General features: G+C 45.4%; 1 protein-coding gene across 3 annotated transcripts in view; it reads right to left on the bottom strand.

Annotated features, from left to right (window-relative positions):
- Window positions 1-25,392, bottom strand: part of MIDEAS (mitotic deacetylase associated SANT domain protein) — a 71,892-nt gene that overhangs the window by 12,081 nt on the left and 34,419 nt on the right. The window contains exons 2-9 of one of the 3 annotated variants that reach the window (XM_035112665.2): window positions 15,534-15,612; window positions 13,878-15,417; window positions 10,157-10,468; window positions 7,870-8,215; window positions 7,074-7,140; window positions 3,565-3,707; window positions 3,220-3,323; window positions 436-511 (exon numbers count right to left, since the gene is read on the bottom strand). In XM_035112665.2, the coding sequence (XP_034968556.1) occupies window positions 436-511; window positions 3,220-3,323; window positions 3,565-3,707; window positions 7,074-7,140; window positions 7,870-8,215; window positions 10,157-10,468; window positions 13,878-15,404 (2,575 nt within the window). In that variant the 5' untranslated portion in view covers window positions 15,405-15,417; window positions 15,534-15,612. Of the gene's footprint in view, window positions 1-435; window positions 512-3,219; window positions 3,324-3,564; window positions 3,708-7,073; window positions 7,141-7,869; window positions 8,216-10,156; window positions 10,469-13,877; window positions 15,613-25,392 lie in introns of all 3 variants that reach the window. The other 2 variants (XM_035112656.2, XM_035112647.2) reach the window with 2 other exon arrangements.

Below are 25,392 nucleotides of genomic sequence, written 5' to 3'. Positions count from 1 at the left end.
AAAACCAGTTTTACTCTCAAATGCTATTTTGGTGCCGTTAAGGAAATAAAATGTTTTCTCCTCAAACCTGTAATAGGGATTCAGTGGTTCCTGCTAATTACCCCAAGTAATCCCAACTAAGTTATCCCATGGCAAGCAACGACTCTGAATAAACATTCCGAAAATATCACGCCTCCATGGTTATAAGGGTTTGTTTCATGTGCAATTTGGGACATGTGAAGGTGAGCTTTGCACCGATCTCACTATGCACTGAGGCAAAAGCAGGACAGTAATATCACCACCAAATGCTGCAACCGGTAATTCCCAAATAGATATTTAAGGCTCTCCCAGTATTAATTAAATTATATTTCCCCCCCAATGCATTAACGGTAATTATCAGTTACAAAATGGAGAGTAGAGAAGCAGCTGCCCCCACTGCCTTGCTCCCAAACATACCTGTGTAGTGATAGTCGGCCAACGTGTGGTTTGCAGGCCACAAAGACCTCCTCAGCAGCAATTTGGTCAGCGCAGCCTGAGGTGTAGGGGAGCACACACACAAAAAGCCTTATCAATAACAGTAAAACCCAAATAAGTACATTTACATCAAGAAGTCACAACTGTTTACTGCAGTGATGTATTTAGAGCCCACCTGAAGTTCAACGTGACCCATGTCTCCTTATTCATCCTTGTAATTAAACCTTTTGAAGTAGGTGGGGTGGGAGTTGTTAAGTCTTTTTGGCAATAACGAGGATTGGGGGCACTTTAAGATGGCTAACAAATATACAGTAACATAATGTTTTGCGAGCCAAAGCCTGTTTTGTCACATACATCCTGTTTTCATTGTTGTTTGGAGTTGTCTTCCTCAACCTGGTGCCCCCTCCAGATGTTTTAGACTACAACTCCCATCAGTCCCAGTCAGTATGACTGTACCAGTTGAGGCTGATGGGAATTGTAGTCCCAAACCCTTGGAGGGGAAGATTGAATTGGGCTGAAGAGCAGCGTATTCTAAAAAGGACAGCCAGAATAGTTGGCCTGTCTCTCTTTAAAGTAGAATTTCAAATAATCCAATCACAATCAAAGGATTGCATTTTATCTTATTTTTAAACGATCCCTCTTCCGCATGGTTTTAGCACTTCATGCCTACCCACAAAGGTATTTGAAGCATAATTAATTACATTTCTTCGCCTACACAGCAGTGCTACCTCAACTGACAATGGTACCTGACAGTACGTGTCCAATTACAGAGGAATTCCCACCCAGGGAATGAGTCATCTAAGAGCCCATTAACGCCCATGTTTAATCAAGTAAACACTACTCCAAAGCAAGGAGATAACTGGAGTCCAAAACCATTCTCAGCCCTCCAAGAAATAGGTTGCTATGACTAGAGCTCAGGCAAAATGTAGGGAAGAGATACTATGAAAGTTGTATCTGTACTCTGAAGAAACCTGTAAGCACTTGTGCCAGAAGCAGTCTCATTATGCAGCGATAGGTAAAGGTAAAGGGACCTCTGACCTTTAGGTCCAGTCGTGACCGACTCTGGGGTTGCGCGCTCATCTCGCATTATTGGCCGAGGGAGCCGGCGTATAGCTTCCAGGTCATGTGGCCAGCATGACAAAGCCACTCCTGGCAAACCAGAGCAGCACATGGAAACGCCGTTTACCTTCCCGCTGTAGCGGTTCCTATTTATCTACTTGCATTTTGACATGCTTTCGAACTGCTATTGCAGCGATAGGTGGACTTTAAAATTAAGTCTCCCTAAGGTGGCAGGAGATGCTAAAGTACTTATTTAATTCTTAAATTTATATTCACCTTTCCATTGGTAACACTCAACAGAGCCATTTAATAAATAGGAATCTGATCCAATACTATACAGGGGAAACTTTCCTATTAGATACAGCTTCTAACTGGGACCCAGGTGGCGCTGTGGTTAAACCACTGAGCCTAGGGCTTGCTGATCAGAAGGTCGGCGGTTCGAATCCCTGTGACGGGGTGAGCTCCCGTTGCTTGGTCCCAGCTCCTGCCAACCTAGCAGTTCGAAAGCATGTCAAAATGCAAGTAGATAAATAGGAACCGCTACAGCGGGAAGGTAAACGGCGTTTCCGTGCGCTGCTCTGGTTTGCCAGGAGCGGCTTTGTCATGCTGGCCACATGACCTGGAAGCTATACGCCGGCTCCCTCGGCCAATAATGCGAGATGAGCGCGCAACCCTAGAGTCGGTCACGACTGGACCTAGTGGTCAGGGGTCCCTTTACCTTTACCTAACTGAAGTGAAAAAGTGAAGTTTTACTTTAACAACAACAAGATTAAATTATCATCATCATCATCCTACCCATCTGGCTGGGTTGCCCCAGCCACTCTGGGAAGTTTCCAACACACATAAACACATTTCCTGGGATGGAATGGCAGTGAGGACGTAGTGGTGCAGGCCCACTGGCAGAACCAATCTGGAGTTTCCAGCTGTGCATCTGCACTTTAATTTTGGACCCTTCTTCTCAAACGGCTAAAAAAAGGTTTTCCAACAGAACAAGACATTTGCAGTTCACATGAAGCGGTCTTATACTTTGCATCTTTGGGTAAGTCTGGGAAATGCTCCTGCCCAAAACCCCAGAGAGCTGCTGCCAGCCAGTGTAGACCAGGCACCCCCAAACCCGGCCCTCCAGATGTTTTGGGACTACAACTCCCATCATCCCCAGCTAACAGGACCAGTGGTCAGGGATGATGGGAGTTGTAGTCCCAAAACATCTGGAGGGCCAAGTTTGGGGGTGCCTGGTGTAGACAGAAGTGAGCTAGATCAACCAGTTTAAGGCAGCTTCTTGTGTTTTATATACGTACTGAGTAAGGCCATTGCTCTCAAGCTCAGAAACATCTGCTCTGACTGGCAGTGTTTCCCAAGGTCTCAAGCAGGAGGCCTTCCCTGACAGACCCGGAGGTGCCAGATGTTGATCCCATCCCCTTATGCATGCAAAACAGATGCTCTACCACTCAGCTACTACTTGGCTAAGAGGAAGATGCACCATTAGCAATGAATCTGGGAGAGATGAGTGAAGAAAGGAAGAAGACTGCCAAAAGGCACATTCTACAAAACGTAGGATTCTAACATAGACACTCCTTGTAGAAGGTGAAAGTGTGCAAAGTGCATGAGCTTGGCAAGAACTTGGCTAGTACTTCCCTCACTGGGACCAATACAAACAGCGTTCCTGCCAAATCCAATTAGACGCACTGACGATTGCTGGAGACTTACCAGAACATTTCCTTTCGTTTCATGTAAGCAGTGAAATGCCAGCTCTTGGTTGGTGCCACCGCCAGGAAATATACTTGAGCAAGCAGCAGTTAGCAGATTCTCCACTGTCACAGCACAAAACAAGACAAGCGGTAGGTGCAGGTCAGGGAGGAGGGGAGAGAGAAAACCGAAAGATCAGCTTATACATCCCTTCACACCAATTTCCTACCTAGATTTCCCCTTCATATTTGGCAAGCCTCGATCTTTACAGTGGATCAATGGTCAGCAGCAATTAGTGGTTGACCACACAGCAATTTTAAAAATGTAAACCATCACAGACAGTAGTTCAGTTTCCAAGCTTCTTACCATTCTCTTGAGTAGATGCATCCGTTTCAAGCTCCTCCCATGGCTGCCACACAAGTTCTGCCTTGGCCTTGTCAGAGGCTGCCAGAGATCGATCTTTAAGAGGTGGGATTTCTGCTTGAAACCGGGACCCCACATTGATCCGTCTAGCAAAATAAATGCACATTTAAAAACGACTCACCCTGCAAGTTCTAATATGATAATTGGCTAAATTTAAAAGCTTGCCTCCGCAAATCAAGCTAAACTCCAACTGGCGCAATAGGCAGTATGCAATTCCATGGCTGCTGCTTCTTCCAGTTTAAAACCAACACTAAGTTTCAGCTTCAAAATGCAAGTTTTTTGTCTTTGTCTTTTGGGTATAGGATATCTAGGAGCATGGATGCTAAAAACGGAAAAGCAAGATTCGGAAGCCACCCACAAGGAGCACAACTGTAAGTTCCTTTACTTACATGTAACAGCATGTGAGAGCCAAATATGGCAAATTTCTTCGCCTACTCTTCACACATTCCATGCATGCATCCTGCTAAATGATAGTCATGGAAGACTCAACAGTCCAGTGCAAATCTACAAATACAGTCATACCATGGTTGACAAACGACTTGCGAGCCAAACGTTTTGGTTCCTGAACGCCACAAACCCGGAAGTGAGTATTCCGGTTTGCAAACGTTCTTTGGAACCCAAACGTCCGGTGAGGCTTCCAATTGGCTGCAGGAGTTTCCTGCAGCCAATTGGAAGCTGCGCCTTGGTTTCTGAACGTTTTGAAAGTCGAACGGACTGTATGACTATATTTTCATGGCAAGGGTGGAAGAATCACTACAGCATGGATGGCAAATGGATGACCATCCAGATGTTTGTTCAACTCCAGCTCCCCTCTAGCCAATATGACCAATAGTCAGGGATGGTGGGAGTTTTTGTCCAAGATCTGGAAGGCCACAGGTCAGACTAGAAGTTGCCAATGTGGCAACCTCCAGATGTTGGACTGCAACCTTCATCACCCCTGACTACAAACCACGCTGGCTGAGGATGATAGCAACTGGACTCCACACCTTCTGAAGGCAACCCCTGGTTTAGTCATCCCCAAGCCTGGAATGTGGGAACTTGAGGTTCAAAATCCTGCTAACCCACAAAGCTTTCTTTGGAGTCTTCAGCTAATGTCAATATAAGCTACCTCACAACATTGGTGGGAGTGCAAGGCGGCACTCAATGCTCCTTGAAGAAGCATCAGGATATAATTATATAAACAGACAAACTTTGAAACATACAGAAATATCATGGTAATGGTGGGAAACAGGCTTTATTGTTCTGGTGTGTGTGTGTGTGTGTGTGTGTGTGTGTGTGTGTATCTGTATCTATATCTATATCTGCGCAGCAGGCCTGAAGCCTGCCAGTATGGCTGAACGATATTTACTCAGATGTTATGCTGGAAAAGAATGCTTTATAAGGAATGCTGTGAGATGCCAGTTTGTTTTATTTTGAAAGTGGGGCGAATAAATCTGTCAGCTTGGAGACTGGCTAAGGTTCAGATTTCAACTGCTGTTGCTGAAGAATTAAACACAAATTGTTCTCTTGCATGTCGCTTATTTAAGCCTCGAAACTATTTCCCCCCCCCTTCTAATCAAGCACAGGAAGGCCCTGAAATGATCCAAGGGAAGACTCCTGGACTCAAAGACATAGGATCAAATTCCAGGGCTACCTCCCCATAGTTTTGGTGCCACGTCTTGAAAAAGTCACCCACCACCTGCAGGAATGTGGAAGAGAGCTCGCAGAAGCAACTTCCATTCACAGATATCCTTGCAGGTTTAGGAGCTGCACTTGCAGCTTACAGGTCCACAACTGCACTGCACTATAAGCATGCTTTGCCCTTAACTTCTGGGGGAATCCCAGCTGCACTGGGCGGCAGAGGTGTGAACCCCTTTCCTGGAATGAACTGGGATTGAGGGCTGTCGGTCACCTCTGCCTGTTTAGCACATGTGATGTCCTGCTAGTCTAAGAACTGTGCTTCTCATTGAAACTACCACCTATAGGCCAAGGGAGATTTGTGTCAGTGCAACGAAAGGGAGAGCCTTGTTTCCGCACTCTCTGCCTGCATGTTCCTTGGGCACGAGCACTAAGCTCTGATCATCTCTTGGAGGAGTGTGTTTCCTGCTTGGCAGGGGGTTGGACTGGATGGCCCTTGTGGTCTCTTACAACTCTATGATTCTAGGAGAACTTCTGAGCACAACATTTTTATAGCCAGTCTCCTCCTATGCTTCAAGCTCTTCCAAGAGGGCAAAGGAAAGAGAACAGTCCTCTGCACATGAAACAAGAGTAAAACCCATGGAATTGAATGGGTGTTTGTTTGTTTTTTGAGTGAATTTGCACAGAATCAGGCTACAATCCTAAGAACAGGCATCCCCAAACTTCGGCCCTCCAGATGTTTTGGACTACAATTTCCATATTCCCCGACCACTGGTCCTGTTAGCTAGGGATCATGGGAGTTGTAGGCCAAAACATCTGGAGGGCCGCAGTTTGGGGATGCCTGCCTAAGAACATGTACCAGGTAGTAAGCCCCCGTTAAACTCAGTGAGAAATACTTCTGCATAATCTTGTTTAGGATTATGCTGCAATAACATGTAGGTAATACTCTGTGACCTCCAGGAACTAATTGCCGTTACAAAAAAAACTTAGCAGGAGTTTGTATCCTGTCTGGTAGCTCTCAAATATCATCATTAATCAGTATCAACATCTGCTATTCAGAGCTACAGAACCTCTGCACACAGAGGTTGGTTAAAGTGCTTATACTCCAAATACAGCAAATCCCTATATTCCTGTAATGGGAATGTTGTGTATTCCCATTAAAATACACACATAAAATTGTCAACTCATTACAAATTTCTGAGACCAGATGGTGGAAACAAATTGCTTCTATAAAGACACAGGGTTTTGGGGGTTGTTGTTTTTCGGCTTGAATCATCTTGAGTTCAGTAGCCGTTCCCAGAGAGAGCAGTGTGAGAACTGAATGACTGAGGAACCACAGGGCTGTAGTAAGAACAAGACTGAAGTCCGCCACCTTACAAGCCAAGTATTTCAATTCATGTTGCAGTATGGATGGAAATGTGTGTCAGCAGCTACCATCTTGAAATGTGTTGTTGCATGCAACTGCATTTGGGGTCTAGCTGCTTGGAGGATGAATGCAATATATGCGATTGCACACTTTTGCAGAATGCTATAGATTAACAGCAAGGGAGTCATTAGAATAATGTCAAAGGAAATATGCAGAAAGAGCATTTTATGTTTCAATGGAGAAAACACTGGATAAATTCGTGGAGGCTATCAAAGGCTACCAGCTGTTGACCAGGACTGGATATAGGCAGGGCCAGAACTCGCTGGAACTCAGTTCTGGCACCTCTCAGGAAGGAGCGGTTGCCATTCTAAGAGAACAAGGGAGGGGTTCTGGCACCTCTTTTTTTTGGAAAATAGCACTGGAGCTCAGTGGATGCACTGTCCTCTCCCCACCCCAACTGAGTACTTACGGTTCAATGCTGACAGGAGTACACTCTCCCATTACTGAAAGGACAGGAGGGGTGACTTCAGCACTATCTGCAAGTCAAGATGACACAATTAATTCATGGCCCTTCTTCTACTTAAGGATGACTTGATATCAGCCTTGCATTTAACAACTCGTGAGGTAGCCCTCAGTAACTCAGAACCACATACAGGTGAGTGGGTGAGCTACTAGAGGAGGGATAGATCACTCCATTTCTCCTTGGCTTGTCTCCTGGGTTTCCACACTTGCTGTGTGGAAGGAAAGCACAGAAACTCAGCAGGCTGAAGGGCATGGAGGACCGATTGCTCTATCCCATCAAACCACTTAGCAACCCTCCCTTCCTTACTTTTTTAAGGAAGTCTGCTAAGAGGCAAGTAACCTGTGCTGGCAACAGAAAAAAGGGCTTCTCCATACTTCACAGTCAGCATGGAAAAGTAGCTTATTAGCAGGCTAGTAAACTTCATGGGCTTATTTACAAGGTCAACTAAACTTTTTTGTTTGGCGAAGTTACCTATGGCTATAAGAAGGGTGGGTCTTAATCTGTACCACGCAATCTTTTTGTTATCTAGCATTCTTTCAAATGCAGCAACGATACACTGTTCCAATACCATGTTCTAACTTAAGAAGGCATCATGGAGCATGCAGTCCAATCTTCCACAAACAAACAAAAACCCCGACTTGTGAGGGGCCGTCTATCTACAATTGCCGAGCCACAATTTATTTCCTCCAGCCGTGATCCTCCTCCCATTCTACCCTCAAAAGGACAATACATGGGAACTTACTGGATCTGAGCAGTGTCCTGTGTGCACTTTTAGGAGTCATAGGAGGTGGAACTGAGTTACCACTGGCAGAAAGGATGGCGTTGAAATACAGTCCAGAACCCTCTCGCACTGGGCTAAGTATTGGTGGGGGAGTGTAAGGAGGTAGCTCAAAGTTCCTGTCGGAAGGGTGATCTGCCAAGCGAACAGGTGAGCGCAAGTGGCTCTGGTAGGGTGTGATATTGGAATAGACAGGCGGAGCAATGAAGGTGCCGGCTTTTGGTGGTATGAAGAGAGGCTCTGGCCTGGGACGCTGCTTCGGTTTCCGTGCAAAGCCTTCCACTTCTTCTTTTGGAGCAGGGCCTTCATGCTATGAAAAGGAAAGAAGTTTTGGTTCACACAGTTCAAAGTACTTCAATCTCTCTCTCTCTCTCTCTCTCTCTCTCTCTCACACACACACACACACACACACACACACACCGACAAACATAAACATCAACCAAATGGAAATAGCATGGCTGCTCCACCAGCTCATTCCAGTAACTGGTATGTGCTTGTTTTAACTTATACAGTGGTACTTCCGGTTATGAACTTAATTCATTCCAGAGGTCCGTTCTTAAGCCGAAACTGCTCGTGACATGAGGCGTGCTTTCACTAATGGCGCCTCCCGCTGCTGTCGCGCTGCCGGCGTGCGATTTCTCCTCACATCCCGGTGCAAAGTTCACAACCAGGAGCATCTACTTCCGGGTTAGTGGAGCTCGTAACCCGAAGCATTCGCAAGGAGGACGGTACCTTGGTTCTCGAACTTAATCCGTTCTGGGAGTCCATTCGACTCCCGAAACTGTTCAGAAAGCAAGGCGCGGCTTCCGGTTGGCTGCAGGAGCTTCCTGCACTCAAGTGGAAGCTGCGTCGGATGTTTGGCTTCCGAAAAATGTTTGCAACCCAGAACACTTACTTCCGGGTTTGCGGTGTAAGAGTACCAAGGCGTTTGAGAACCAGGGTATGACTGTAAATTGTAGTTATATCCCTTTTCCTCACAAGAGCCCAAAGTGGCATACATGGCTCCTACCTGCTCTTATTTTATCCTCTCAACAAACTGGAAGGAAACATGCCTGTCACCTTGAGCTCCTGGGGGCTGGGGAGATAAATGTAATAATAAAATTTGTTGGAGCTGTGAGCAACACAATGTGGCCTTGTAAAGACATCAGACCTGGACGATGTAGCACAGATAAGCCTCTTTCAGAAAGATTGTATTCTGCCAGTCATTTATGAGGCCGACAAAACCATAATTTCCCCCATCAAGACCCAAGTAAATAAGATGGGGAAATGCCAGCTGTGTGACCACACAATGCTTATAGGCACAGTGAAAGTTTCATGCAATATCATCATGTCTGACTTACATTTAGGAAAATCACTTGCGTAGGAAGAAATGTAGAAAAAAAGATGTAAAGCCCTCATGTGCAATTATTTAAATTTGCTTTCTATGGTCTCTTCCGACACATTAGTGCTTTCAGTGTCTCTCAAAAAAGATTAATTTCTATACAATTCAAAAATAGTCCACATACTTGACATGATAAAACCTCATTGAAATCACTCTCACTCAAATGAAAGCTATTCATTCAACCTATCAAATTCCTACTACAGTGGTACCTCTACTTACGAGTAACTCTACTTACGATTGTTTCTACTTACGAACGGAGCTCCGCCCGCCATCTTGGATGCGGTTTAGATAGGATTTTTTCTACTTACGAATTTTTAGATAGGGTTGCTTCGACTTACGAATTTTTTCTCCCAATGCATTCCTATGGGATTCGACTTACAATTTTTTTCAACTTACGAATGTGCGTTCGGAACGCATTAAATTCGTAAGTAGAGGTACCACTGTACCAAAGATGACTTGGCTTTCATATCCTTTGCTTCTCCTTTCGATGGTCAAAGCAGTCAGAGGTTTCACCATTTTAATACCAGATACAGCCAGAATTGATTTATTCTTTTTTAAAAACAAAAACAAGTCTGCTTCACCTATTTTTTTCCATGGAGAAAATAGCCCCCTTTCCCTGGCATGGTGGAGGGTGCCATTTTGTGGTTCACCTCAGGTGCCAAAGAGTCTTGGGCCAGCCCAATGCAAACCAGGCCAGTGGCAGAGAACAAGAGGGATGAGCTGAACCAATAAGCTGCAGCCTGTTCTGTGGAAAAGGTGCCACAAAGAACCAAGAAGAAAACACCCAGCAAGATTCACTTTACTAGCAGAGAGGATTTCTCCCACCTCCCTGCCCCATGCCCACAATCAGGATCCCAAACACAAACCTACCTGAGTTGGCACGTCCATGTTCAAATTGCGATTCGACCTCCTCCGGGTGACGATTACGGAAGGCTTGCTTTCAGCGAAGCTTCGGTCGTTTGCCACGAACCGCTGTGCCTTCCCTTCCTCTGCCTTCTCACTACCGATATCATGGGAGTCCAGCCTCCTCACAGGCACAGACACGGGCATGATGAGAGGCACAAGGCTGCTGTCTTCCCGGGCTCTCTTTGGGGCTGGCGAAGAACCGGCAAACTCCACGACACTCCTGGGTGCAGTGACTGCCGCCTCACTCCTGTTCCTTTCTTCTGAAGTTTCTGGCTCCTTAGAACAAAAAGATCACGTGAGCATTAAGGTAGCTGAATAAGCTAACAATAAGCTATGGTCAATGGATTTCTCTGTGGTGGTGCCCCGTATGTGGAACTCCCTGCCCCAAGAGGTTGGGTTACATAAGAGGAGCCAGCTGGATCGGGACAATGGCATATCTGGTTCAGCATCCTGTTCTCACGCTGGCCAAACAGATGCCTGTGGGAAACCAGGGAGCAGAACATGAGCGCAACAGCACTCTCCCCTCCAGTGTTTTCCAGCAACTGGTATTCAGAAACATTGCTGCTCCAACTATGGAGGTAGATCATAGCTATTGTGGCTAGGAGCCATGGATAGCCCTCTCCTCCTCTTTTATTTCTGTTCTGCCAGTATTCCTTTAAAAAAAAAGGATTCTATTGCTAATTTTTAAAAATTTGGTTTATTGCTGGGGGTTTTTGGTTTGCCTTTTTATATGTAAGCCAATTCAAGCAACTCCTTTGGTGGAGGGTAAATTTTGAAAACAAACTTGCTACACTGCTCAACCCTTTGGAATTCAAATGTTATTTACCACGCATGCATCCAACTGCCCCCAGGTTAAAAGTGCCAGTATGTACTGCCAGTACAGACAAGTATGGTTATTTTCTTGACTTGGGAGAGATGCTGCATGAAAGTTTATGGGTCTGGAACTACAGCAAGGGAAAGCAGTAAATAATGGCAGTATCTTCTACCGAGCACCAAGGCATACAATGAAGAAGAAAAAGGAGTCAGCTGTCTCTCTCTTGTGTACACAATCCAGGAGTCCAATGCATTTATCCTCCTAGAACAGGGCTCAGCAACCTTTTTCAGCCGTGGGCCGGTCCACCGTCCCTCAGACCATGTGGTGGGCCGGACTATATTTTGAAGTGGAAAAAATGAACAAATTCCTTTGCCCCACAAATAACCCAGAGATGCATTTTAAATAAAAGCACACATTCTACTCATGTAAAAACACCAGACAGGCCCCACAAATAACCCAGAGATGCATCCTATATAATAAAGTGCAAGTGTCTCTGCGTCCAGTATTCCGTGTGTCCCTGGGTTTGTGCTACTGCGCATGTGCCCCACGGACACAGGGATTGGACGGAGAGACAGGACGCACACACACGCGTGCTCTCTCCCCCCCACCTCTGCCTACCGTTTACGCCGCTTCGTCGGGGCGCTCCGCTGAGCCCAGCTGGGCAGCGGGCGCCCAGGAGAAGGCCGCGATTCGGCCTCTTTCTGTGGCGGCGGCACGTGGGGGGGCCGGCTCGCCCATCCCACGGCCGCCGCTTCATTTGGGCGCTCCGCTGAGCCCAGCTGGGTAGCGGGCGCCCAGGAGAAGGCCGCGATTCGGCCTGTTTTGGCGGTGATGGCGACGCGTGGGAGGGGCCAGTCGCCGCCGCCAAAAGAGGCCGAATCGCGTCCTTCTCCTGGGCGCCCGCTGCCCAGCTGGGCTCAGTGGATCGCCCTTGAGGAAGTGGCGGCCGAGGGAGGGCCAGCCGCCCCGCCCCCCCCGGTGCCGCCGTCGCCGAAACAGTTTCTCCCGGGAGCCCGCTGCCCAGCTGGGCTCAGCAGAGCACCCACTGCTAAAGGGGGGGGAAGGCCGCGGCCCCGCCGCTCCTCTAGCGCCCGTTTACTGAACGGGCTGAATGACACTAGTTTTAAATAAAAGCACACATCCTACTCATGTAAAAACATGCTGATTCCCGGACCGGATCTGTGGGCCGGATTGAGAAGGTGATTGGGCCGCATCTGGCCCATGGGCCTTAGGTTGCCTACCCGTCCTAGAACTTTGGGTTTTGCATACTCAAACATATGTTTTTATAAGGATACTGAGCATAATCCAAATGTTGTGTGAGCAGACTTCTGGTCACACAATGGGATTCCACCTTCCGGTGTTTCCCTGTGCAGCCAAAATTTGCTCCCAAGTCACCCACCCACCCACCTTCCAGAGCAGATTTTGAGAGTGTGCAAGGGCCTGCAGAGAGAAGGTCGAGTCCTCTTGCATAAACGGAAGTCTGTTTTCCTTGTGCATGAGCTGCACTGGATACTGAGCCCATTACCAACTATCAGATCTGATTTCCTGTTGACTTCTTTGGATTCATGCCCTTTTACTAGGGTGGAATTATCTCTCCTTAAATGGAGCCTATCAGAGGACATGACTGCTTGACTGTGTATTTGGTCTAGCCAGATATTTAAAACACACACAAATATACCTACATCACTATGCATTCTATAGGTGGTCCATCCGGATAGTGAAATTCTGTGGCAAGAGGGTAGAAGGCAAGCTTGGCTGTATTACTGTTTCAGATTCCTGAGTCCCATGTCCAAATCTAACACACTAGTAATTACACCATCCAGGCCAAGCATCCATCCTATTGCTTCCTCCCAATCCCTTACTAATGACTATTAGCATGGGGGAGGATGCAAGACTACTTTGAACCCACACTTCAAAGTTAACTGATTGTCATATGACGACAGCTAAACGTCACATTCAAACCCTCCCAGTTACTAAAGTTATTAGCTGACATTCCCCACAGGTTTCCAGTTTCAGCAGGCTATACACTTGATATATTCCCATCTTTTAAAAAAATGTAGTTCAGACATTACAAAAGTTTTGCTGAAAACACCCAAAGGTTTATGTTGGAGACTTCCTTAAGTACTGTGGCAGGAGGAGGGGAAAGAGAGAGAGATAAGTGTTCTGTCACACAGCAGTTCATTCTCTTCATTTTACAGCCTTATCCCATTCCACAGAAGGGAGTGGCAAAGCCAGCCTAGCAGTTGTCGGAGATGTTTGCTAGAGAGGAAGAGGGAACCAAAAATAAGGCGAAAAGCATAGCACATGCAGACACACACACACACACACACACACACACACACACACAGAGAGAGAGAGAGAGAGAGAGAGAGAGAGAGATGCTTTGTGTTTGTTTTCCAAACGGTGCAGTTAAGTGCACCGTAGGAAGCCTTGTACCTGGCTAGGATGTTAACAATTGGTAAACTTGGTCCCAGGGCATTAGAGACGTTAACAGGCTGTATTCAGCTACATTTTACTCAGAGCAGATGTACTGAATTTAATTGTCCTAACTTAAGTCATGTTCATTGATTTCAATGGATTTACTCCAGGTAAAACATTGTTGAGTACCACCCAACATATTCAGAGCAAAATGCAACGGACAGGGTAAGAATCACCTGTTCCCCAGAAACACTTATAAATCCTATGCTCTTCAAAAAGAAGCAGCAGCAATTTGCTGACTATTATTCTTATTCTTATTTATAAGCTCTTGCTGGGATTATGCTTTCTAAGTGGACAAACAGGGAAATAGTGGTGATCTGCTAACATTCTTAAGGTGTTGCATCCCGTGAAGTGAAGCAATAGTCACGGTGCGTGTCAGGAAATGCCACTTACTTTGAGATTCTGGAGAGAAGCCAACTCCACAGCCTTCTGAGCCAGGGTTAGCAAATTGGCTTCCTGAGAAACACGCCGTCTCCTCCGCGTGCTCTGGATGACGCCGCCTCTGACTCCACCAAAGTCGTTAGCTCTCTGGCCGAGGCCCTCCGTGGCACCCACTGGCTTTTCTGCCTGGCTGGCATTTTCATACATGCCCGCTTTCTCCGCTTCGGGCTGGGCGCCAGCTGGCATCTCCCCATGCTCCAGCTCCGTTCTGCCAGGTTGCAAATAGATCTCCTTGTTGTGACTGAATGCTTCGGGCTGGTGTCGAAAGTGGACTTCTGGGTGCTGCTGCGGTTGCCAGTGATGTGGCAGCACACCGCCAGAATACTCCTCAGCTGGCTTGGATGCCAAAGCTTCCTCTGCAGAAGACGCTGGCAGGACACCTTCCTTGGAAAGCCTCCGTGATCTCCTCGGGAGAGGGATCTGGGCCTGGGGAAGGACAGCCTGTGGATTTGGTTCTGTCAGGGCCTTCAGCAGCTCCTGGTTCCGCTCGGGAACTGGGTGGAACTGATGGGAAACCATATGATGCTGAGGAGGCTGGGGTGGCCCTGCCCCATGAGGCTGCGTGACAGATGCAGGTTGTTGCATGCCAAAGCCTTGCACAGCTGCCTGCTGCTGCTGCTGCTGCTGCTGTGGATAAAAGTTTTCAAACAGCTGCAACTGTGGAAGAGCTTGTTGCTTCTGCTGGGTGGTAAAGGCTGGGCTGGAAGTAGGGGGGGCTTGCTGAAAGACATGCAACAGTTCGGGGAGACCTTGCTTCTGGCCCTGGTGGCCAAAGGCAAGCTGGAAAGGTTGCAAAGGGAGGGTCTGATTCTGCTGCTGCTGTTGCTGCTGCTGATGCTTCTGCATTTGCTGAAAAGAATTAATCTGGGCTTGCTGCCTGACCAGGGCTTGCTGTTCTAACTGGGCTTTATGAGACATCATCTGTTGCACAGCATCTCCATACAAGTCCAGGTGCGACACCACCACACCTTTCTCCCGGTTCCTCTTCAGGGGATCTTGGTGGCTGAAGAAACCTGGGATGTTGGCGTTGGGGTGCCCCCCTTTCTGGGCACCCCCATACACCATCCCGTGATTCCAGCCTCCAGGCTGAGGCTGCCAGCTAGCATCACTGCGCTCTGGTAGCCGGTTCCCCGCCAGAGAGTTCTGCCACTTGGCAGCAGCCAGCTGCTGGGGGATCATCCTCCCATCGCCTCTATCCTGATAGAGAGAGTTCAGCAAAGCAGCATTGCCATGGACGCCCCCATATACGCCTGGCTTGGAAAGCTCCATGCCCTGGGAGGAAGGCACATTCCCCCCATGGTTGAAGTACTGCCCTTCTTTAAGCAGCAGTAGCTGCTGCTGCTGCTGCTGCTGCTGCTGCTGCTGCTGTTGTTGCTGTTGCTGCTGCTGCTGCTGCTGCTGAACTTCTTCCTCGTTGAAAAAGGCAATCCGCTTCCCAGTCCTCTTGCTTGAAGACTTTGGATGGGCCTGCAGACTCATGGTTCAGTCTATCCTCCCGAGGACAAGGAAGAGACAAGATATCTCAGATTAACAGCCAACCCATTGCTAGTGCTTGTGCACAAAGTAGAGGGTAAGTCTAAAAACAGCAAAAAAAGAAATTCTCCTCACTTCAAGTCTAGTCCATGCAGAGATGCAAGAGGCAAGTTTCAGCCCACTTTCTATTCGGCGGTCTGCTTAGCTTCAGCGCCTGAAAAAGAAAAGAAATAAGCAGAAAATTAAACACCTGCAACTCAGTTCAGGGTAACCAGTTATCTCAACACTGTTGCATGAAGCTTTCAAAAGCTCAGCCAGTCGATTTATCCCCACCAGGGACTTGGAGCCACATTCCCCTTCTTCAAGGGGACTCCAAATCCAAAGCGGACAAGAAGACAGGACCAGATCTAGAAGCGCTTCCACAAGACAAGTATAGGAGGCAATGCCCCTCTGGCCCAAGGATGTGGGACCGCCAACCTCAGACTTGGAGCACTAGATTGCAGAAGCTCCAGTGAGACCAGAGGTGAATTGAGAGTGCCTGGTTTTGCTGCTCCTGCCGTTAGTTTTCATTGCAAATTAACTTGTGTATGTTTGTTTAGTTTTAGATGATTAATTCTTGGCTTTAAATGTATATGTGTTTCCCCCCAGGACAACTGGGTGAAGGGCAGATTATAAATGGCCATAATAAAAGCAAACTGTGCTGCATTATGAAAACTGCAGTCCCTGGGCTGGGGCCTTGCTTGCCTCTTTGATAATCTAACCCTGGCCTCAATCTCCATTGTTGGGAAAAAATAAAAATAGTGTGCAAAGCTAAGTGCAGATATATCTGGCTGTTCTGCAAATCTTTTGTAGACCAGCTGATTTGAGCTCATAGATAAGAAGTCCAGAGTTCATGATATGAACACTCTGCAGTCCTTCCACTAGCCTAATGTGAAGGAGCATCATTTTTTTTTAAAAAAAATTGTTTAGAAGTCTGACAAATCAATGTACCAAATAAGTGTTCCATAGCGTATCTTAAGCCTGTCCCCATATAAGCCAGCCACCATCAACCCTGTCCAAATGGCATTACCCTGTTTGAAACTAGAGACAAATGTTTGCTTTGTAGAAAGAAGCACTAGATGCATTCCGTGCCTCTGCTGCAAGCAGAATGTTCTCTTCTCCTGTGACTCAGTAGAGTGCCTTGTCGCATTGCACAGATAGCCCAACTTCATTTGCTGGCTACTACTAGCAATGAACCTTTCTTGACCCGTACTTAAATAGCATGGTTCAGTTTGCCAAGGCATGTCTAGGTCTGGTATGACCAGAGAACCAGAGGCGAGCCTAACAACGGATGCTTTTAAGAAGAAAATGTAATAATTGATCTAAATAATAGCTTGGGTAGAGACTAAGGTTAAGTATAAATAACCCTCCACATAGAAACACGATTTAAACGCACAGGACGAAAAATATCAGGAGGTTACCAAGGGGGCCTTTTTTCAGAGCCTGCACAGATGCGGGGGTTTTTTGCACCAAAATCTCCTGGCTCCCAATTAAGATCCTACTTCAGGATGTGATGGAGTGTTCTGCTCCTCCCTCCCGCAACAAACGTTACTGTGCACCCACTGGCAGTTCTTCTGTTCCAAAACAGACCGCCTTGAGCATTGTCAGGCAAATGAGTTTGCAAGAAAGGTTGCTCTAGTCTTACAATCTGCAACACTAAAGAAGCAGCAGAATCCCCTGAACATAAAGAATGGCACTAACTTAATATATGTTGGGGGGGGGGCGTTGTCAGCATCGCTTGTGCAGGTTCTCTGCTGTTCGCTTGTGTTCCTTTGGTGGTGAGAGATGTTGGGGTTGGCCTAGGGCCGGCATCCCCAAACTTCGGCCCTCCAGATGTTTTGGACTACAATTCCCATCTTCCCCAACCACTGGTCCTGGTTAGCTAGGGATCATGGGAGTTATAGGCCAAAACATCTGGAGGGCCGCAGTTTGGGGATGCCTGGCCTAGGGTATTGTTGTTCATTTGTGGTTGGCTGTGGTTGTCTTTGTTTCGTCCTCTTTTCCTCTTTCTTCCCAATGTCTCAACAAATGAAACTGATTTGTAAAAATGTTACGGAAGACAATGCATATATCTTTGTAAATCAAGAAAATCTTTAATAATAATAAAGAATGGCACTAACAGGTTGGTTCCAGGGTGTGCCTTCAGCAAACGGAAGGTCTGCTTCGATCTGTAGAAGGGACTGAGATCGAAAAGAGGATGGGGAAGGAGGTAATTTCCACCATATTCCCCTTCCTCCTGCATGCCTACTGCCCCACCAACTGCTCTGGAGAGTCACCCAAGCAGTTGCAGCAACTTTTCATAGGGCACAGGGTGGGAGAGCTGCAGGAATCTGCAAAGATCACCTCCTCCCCTTCCTTCCAGCAGATGCCTCCCACAAGGGGGGCTTCAACTTGTAGGGATTCTGAATCCAACCCAGCATGCTTTACACACAAGGGCTGATGGAAATCGAGCTGACAGATATCCAGGGAATGATCCACTGCTCTGAACTATGTCTCTGAGAGCAGATGATGATGCAGCCAGAAGCTTCTGCAGGGCTGGTCAAACGGGAACAGAGCTTTCTAGAAAGCAAGGCCACATCTGCTCACTTTTTTCAAAGGGGCTTTCATAGAAATTCGATGCTGTCATTTCTGCTCAGGAATTTCCCAGTTTAACTGCTTCCCATTCTACGGGGAGCTGCTTAAAAGCATCCTATATTTTCTTTAGTAACCTTTCAGCATCAAGCAATATACACCAAATAGGAGGAAGATGAAGGAAAGTACCTAAGTGCAGACAGAAAAAAAGGTTCAGTCCCTTTATTTGCTCCCCAAAATATCACAACCAGAAATGCCGAACAGAGTTTTGTCACAGACACAGTTTGCCGTGCCCTCAAACCACTGAAAAACTCAAGTGCCAACTGCAGCATACAAAAACTGTTGCAAAATTGGACAAAGATATAATGAAACAATATTCACAGTTTTAAAAGTAATAAAGAAGCTCTCTGATGGATTGTGATGTTACAAAGTCAAGGCAATTAAAAAGAGCATGATGAATCATACCAGGAAGCTTACTAGCTAAGACACAAGAATACTAAATACCATTGCTAGATAACATAAACAAGCAGCTTGCTTCATAAAGAACAGAGAAGATAGGGATAGAAAAATTCTTTTCTGTGGGAAAGCAATACATTCTGGTGCCAGGTGGGTTTGACTTCCAAAGACTGATAATAAAGCATTAGATAATAAAGTATTAGTCAAATCAGCTATTTCCCGCCTTATGAATTGTCTCCACTCATAGCAATAACTGACACTTAGCCAAACATCTTGCACGCACATCAAGATTAATTAAGATTAAAGCCAACCCTAGTCACCAATGACTTGTCACCAATTAACAACCTGGATTTTAACATTATTTCCAACACCTGCAAGGCCACATGAGGAAACGGAAATATCACCCTTCCCTCTTCTGCAGTACAAGTGAAATAACATATAAAAATCATTCCTATCTGAAGGCAAATAAAACAACTGGTTGCGCAGAGAGGACTAGATAATGCTCTAGGAAAAGCTGAAATCAACATTAGCTAGGAAACCACCTGAGAACATAGTGATGATGCAGAATTCTACACCTAACACGTCTCATAGTTCACATCAGCTGCTCCAATACATCCTGAGGATTGGGAGAGACGTGGGAACTACAGTAGTGGGAAACAATGCAAATGGAGGAACACAACTGCAATGTCAGTATCTGACATTTATTATGTGGCATATTATGTGGCATAAGTTTATCATGCTGCAATTTGTTTTATCTGATCAGCAGATCCCAAATGTGGACTGTTGGCCGACTTGTATTCATCTGCACTTGCAAATACGTCAGCAGAAGTTATTTGCCCATACTGTATATATTTTCAGGAGTTCACCTAGCCACACCTATGTAGCCATTTGTGTGCATCAGTGAAGAATAAGAACCATTAGCCCTTCACCCCGACTTCCCTGCCTGGTTAACTGGCTGGTGGGGAGAGTTTTGCCCCTCAAAAGTGTCTCTCTGCTTAGTGTCTATTCATAGCCCTGCATTTTCAACTCCACCAGCGCCTCTCTGCACAATTAATTTACTTTTACATATTTGAAAAATAATGTGCATTTCTGTCTTAAGCTCGTGCTGGCAGAGCCTTGTCAAAAACGTAAGACAGCTTAAAAGGTAGAGATGTGAGGAAGGGAAAGTGGCATGCAAGCAGGGTTGTTAAAAAGAAAGAGGGAGGTGGGGGGAGGATGTGGCAAGGGGGTGGGTGGGGGCTGTTCTGCAACTTTTACCTTCTAGGCCGACTTTACTTCCTTGCATGTGGATCATGGGCCTGCATTTTACTGACTCATTTCCTCATCCATTCACGCTTGCTGTTCTCTCTCCCTCCCTTCTCCACACTGGCTGCCAGCAGTGGAATCCTGCAACCCAGCATTACAGAGCCAGGGCGTTCCTTCAACAAGTATAAAGTGCTCTCAGCTCATTTTTCCACTCCCCTCCAGACAGCACAAAAATATCTCCGGGAGAGAAACGGGACCCCGAGAGATGGAAAAAGTTCTGCTTTTAAAAATGCAACTGATACGCAACCTTACTTATGTTTATGAAACCCTAGCAGGAGAAAGCACCACAAGAGAACAATTCTTCTTTTACAGGACTTAAAACAAATGCCACTGGTACTCATGTAAGAGGCCTGTGAAAGGTTCTATCCTTCCGTACATGCCCCTTTCACTTCTTGATTTTTGTGGCGTTGCTAAAAGCAGTAAACAAGGCTGCATGTGATGCTGGAGCAGAAAGCAACATGCCGGCAATAACTGATTGCAAAACAAAGCAGAAGTTTGATTTCTCAGAAGAGTGGCAAGCCAATCCCCCAGTATCATAGAAAAATTAGGCATAGTCATTAGTCATCTGCAAATTCATCTTCTATTTCCTCCACCAAGCATATTGACCTCAGACTTTGCACTCTATTAACTCCCTCACTCGAACATTTCAATACAAAATTCATCCTCCTTGCACTGACCTGAATTACTCCCCCCGTCCCCTAGGGCAAGCAATGGAATATGTTTTGGTGCTTCATGTTCTCCTCTCCTGTCCTCAGGAGACAGCTTTGTTTTTTTATGATGACAGAATTCAGTTTCTAAGAATTACAGCTTTGGCCAAACCAGAAACTTTGTAGTCAATCATCTAGCCTTAATGCTTAGCCAAGTCTCCTAGAAATCAGTCTACCATTTTAATTTAGTCTCTACTAAGGACTCACGTTATCCTCTTTGAAGTCTGGGCAACTCCTGATGACATCACTGCCATCATTAGACCAAGTTATCATTATTTTTCAAAGTATTGAACACAAGAGTCATCCTGCTGTTGAAAGAGTAAGCAATCTTAGGTCAGCCAGTGATATCATATATTACTGAAATGCTCTCACCCGAGGTACTGTAAGCTTCATATAAAAAATCTTGTTTGCAAGATTTGTGAGTGGAGTGGGGATACCAGGGGTGAAGGTTCTCAAGAGGTAGCAACTCATAAGTTAATGTGATTGCTTCCTTTGGACATAAAGGACTGATAAGAGTTCATGTGGGTCAGAGGAGTGTTTTACTTTGGATCCAAGTTCAATTCATGCTCTGTGCTCAATGACTGCACTTGCATGTCACACTAAACCAGTTTAGTATGACATGAATGAGTGGCAATGAGCCTTGGGCTCACCCACTCCTCCCTACTCGCTTGTTCCTCCTCCCACATTGTCAAGGAATAATTTGGAATATTCCACTTTGATTAGAAAGGCTGGGCTGGATGAATCCCAAACCGGAATTAAGATTGCCGGAAGAAGTATCAACAACCTCAGATATGCTGATGACACAACCTTGATGGCACAAAGTGAGGAGGAATTAAAGAACCTTCTAATGAAGGTGAAAGAGGAGAGCGCAAAATATGGTCTGAAGCTCAACATCAAAAAAACCAAGATCATGGCAACTGGTCCCATCACCTCCTGGCAAATAGAAGGGGAAGAAATGGAGGCAGTGAGAGATTTTACTTTCTTGGGTTCCATGATCACTGCAGATGGTGACAGCAGTCACGAAATTAAAAAACACTTGCTTCTTGGGAGAAAAGCAATGACAAACCTAGACAGCATCTTAAAAAGCAGAGACATTAGCTTGCCGACAAAGGTCCGTGTAGTTAAAGCTATGGTTTTCCCAGTAGTGATGTATGGAAGTGAGAGCTGGACCATAAAGAAGGCTGATCGCCGAAGAATTGATGCTTTTGAATTATGGTGCTGGAGGAGACTCTTGAGAGTCCCATGGACTGCAAGAAGATCAAATCTTTCCATTCTTAAGGAAATCAGCCCTGAGTTCTCACTGGAAGGACAGATCGTGAAGCTGAGGCTCCAATACTTTGGCCACCTCATGAGAAGAGAAGACTCCCTGGAAAAGACCCTGATGTTGGGAAAGATTGAGGGCACAAGGAGAAGGGGACAACAGAAGACAAGATGGTTGGACAGTGTTCTCGAAGCTACCAACATGAGTCTGACCAAACTGCAGGAGGCAGTGGAAGACAGAAGTGCCTGGCGTGCTCTGGTCCATGGGGTCACAAAGAGTCGGACACGACTAAACAACAACTTTTGATTAAGCACATATTGCTATTCTTTCCAGACCTGGAACTGTGGTTAACCATTGCTATGGTTAGTTTAAACAAGCCAGCTTCAGTCATTTTAATCTGAAGTTGGCTTGTTTGAAGCCAATCATAGTCCAGGCAACACAACAAACTGTGGTTAAACACAAGTGTAAGCTTTTGATCACCCCCTCGCAAAAGAGGAGAGGGAAAGTGGGGAGCGTGGGAGACCAGGGCTCGCTGTGACTCATTCATGTCTTTGCAAACTGCGATGGCCTAAAAGCAATTATTGTTTCCCCAGTTGTAAAATAGGTTCCACCAAACTACAGAACTCTGATATCTCATCAACTGTGTCCTCATATTTGCACATTAAAAATAATACTTTTGTAAGCGTGTTCCAAATTTCCAGTCCAACTTGATGCCTTCATTCTGGTTCATACAATAATAATAATTTTAATTTGTGCTGCTATGTTATCAGCCTTTTCAAAAATGGAGGGGGGGTTTCCAAAACACTTTGCACTATGGCACTGGAGCAACAGATATTCAAAGCAAAAAACCCCCCTCGGGTTGCGCAAGTCCTTTGGAAGTGAATCAAAATCAGCTCTTTGGAAACAAACTTTTATAACTAATCTACAAAGAACAAATTACTTATTGCCCACATTATTTAAAAATAAATTGGAAGAAAATGATATCTGCTTCATTTTAGGCCAAGGAAATTGTGGCATCTCTCCAAGGTAGTTCCCTGTGTGACAAAAAAACCAACCCACCAGTATCAGAACTTCAGAAGTGCAAACCAAAGGATTCCTGCTGCAATATCTTTTTAGAAAATGCAGTAAAATTAAAACAGGAACTTAAAAATAATAATGTGACCACCATGTCTAAACATTTTTAGAAGTTCAATGAGCTACTGTAACATAGCCACAGACAGCCAAGTGGATGCAAATACTGGATCAGACAGGGAAGATCTGGCTTCAAATAATCCACGAAGCTCACCGGGTCACCCTATACAATCATCTTCCTAACATACCTCTTAAATTTGCTGTACACTCTTCTGACTGCCTTATTCCTGACTGATGTTTTATGGTCTGGACTGTGGTATCTCATTGCTGTGGATAGTGCTTTAATTGGCTGGCTGAATATTTTATGGACTGTTCTCAGTGTGGCTGGGAGGAATTTGATGGTTTGATGGTTGCTGCATTGTTGACATTTTTTTATTTTTGCAAACCGCCTTGGACAGAACAGGCTCAGAAAGACAGCCTAGAAATATTTTAAACAGATAAAAATAAATACAGTGGTGCCTTGCAAGACGAAATTAATTCATTCCGTTGAGTCGCTTCGTCTTGCAATAATTTCATTTTGTGAAGTGCGGTCTGCCGTGGCAAAAAAAAAAACCGCAAAAAAAATCTTCGTCTTGCGAAGCGCGGCCATAGAAAACTTCGTCTTGCGAGTCACCGAAAACATCGCAAAACGCTTTCGTCTTGTGAGTTTTTCATTGCACGAGGCATTCATCTTGCGAGGTACCACTGTACACCATCCTTAGCTCCTTGGAAGAAGGGCAGGATTACAACATATTAAATAAAAGAATGAGCTGTAAATCAGGAAGTTCCTGGTTCACCTCTCATCAGATATGCACTGGGTGGAATTAGGCAAGCCACTGCCACCCAACCTTAATCTGTCAAATCGGGAAAATCCTGACCTGGCTCAATGGCTTGCTGTTAAGGATTTATTGAGATAAATGCAGATGAATTCTACCAAAACAGAAAGTGGGAGCCTTTTCAGAAGTGGCCTCTATGTTGTGAAACAGTCTCTGCAATAAGCCCACCAGACACCTTCATTTCCAGTCTTCAGCTTGGACCTCTGCCTGAGTAGCTTATTTACCTGTGGCTCGCTGCTATATTAATTATTATTATTATTATTATTATTATTAAGCACACCCCACTTTCCTCCACACCTGGGTCTAAAAGCGGTTCACAAACAAGCAAACATGCAATACACAGAACTTCAAACATTTATTAAAATATACAAGAACAAAACATTTACGATGTATAGGCCTCCTGAAATAAAGCCACTTTAACCTGGCACCTGAAACTTAGCAAGGATGGTGCCTGCCTGATTTCCTAATTTTTATCAGAATCTGTATAAGAAGTTGACAATTTCAACAGCATCCCCTTTACATTAATTGCCTTGCATAATACTTCTTTAAAGATCTTTAAAAGATTGTTCTGAAAAATTAACTACTCCTCTTCCTTTCAAATATCACTTTCTATTTAGTCGGGCATATATGTTCTTCTTCAAATGCCAAGTTCATGACCTGACATCTAGTAATGTTAAACTCCCATTTGCCTACCCATCTGTTGAGAGCCTCGTGCAAGAGTTCTGCCTTCTACTCAACTGCATCTGCTATCTCACTTATATCTGGAATCACAAGCAGGCACATAGTTATGCAGACCTTTGCAGTGCAATTCTATGCGTATTTCCACAGTGCTCAACTGAGCTAATTCACGGGAAACTGAACAGCACTGCAGCCCTTAAGCTGGGTTCTTTGCTAAGGAACAGGGCCTCTTCCTTTAAGAACACTTTATCAAAAGCAGTGTGCTAGAGTAAGGCTGCAAACCTGTATTCACTTATCTGGAGCAAGACCCTTTACACTCAATGTGGCTTAATTCTGGGAAGACGCAGACAGGAATGTGCTGCAAGTATCATGCATTACTAATCCATCTATCTCAATACTTTGACACTGAATAAAACTCTCTAGGCAAGAACACAGGAGACTGTCTCTGTTTTCAGCTCTCCCGTCCCCCAAAGACTATGGTAGCATCTGAAATCAGTCGAGCAGGTAAAGGGTCACTCACTTATTTGCGGCCTAGTAAGAACCACTGCCAGGCAGCATTCATGAGCTAGAGAAGAGTCTGTTTTTTATTTATTTTCAGAGCAAAAAAGTGCCCTAAACAGTATACGTGGTTAGGGAGGATAATAAAAAGTAATCCCTGGGATAATAACCTTTGTGACTTATTTACAAGACTGTAATAAAATTCACATGCAGATATTAGTTTTGCCTTCAATTTCCGTTTTGTTTTTGTTTGTTAGATAATCTACATCAGGATTTGGTTAAAATGCCTGCACTGCTTTAACCTGAGCAATGTGCTCTATCAACCATTGCAATGAATGGATTCTTCCCAGGAGCTTGTCTTCCACTCTCTTAACTGACGGCCAGTTTTAGAGACCACTCTCTTTTATCTGTTTCCTCTTCAAGAAGCTAGTGCATTTACACCCAATCCCTTTTCCTACACCTGCTTAGGCAGCTGGCTATTTCCAGATCACGTCCACCAACTTTTCTGGGCCTTAAAAACTATTCTAAGATCT

This window comes from Zootoca vivipara, chromosome 1 (assembly GCF_963506605.1).
Source record: "Zootoca vivipara chromosome 1, rZooViv1.1, whole genome shotgun sequence".
NCBI classification, from domain to species: domain Eukaryota; kingdom Metazoa; phylum Chordata; class Lepidosauria; order Squamata; family Lacertidae; genus Zootoca; species Zootoca vivipara.
This window is presented reverse-complemented; position numbering and strand designations above follow the sequence as displayed.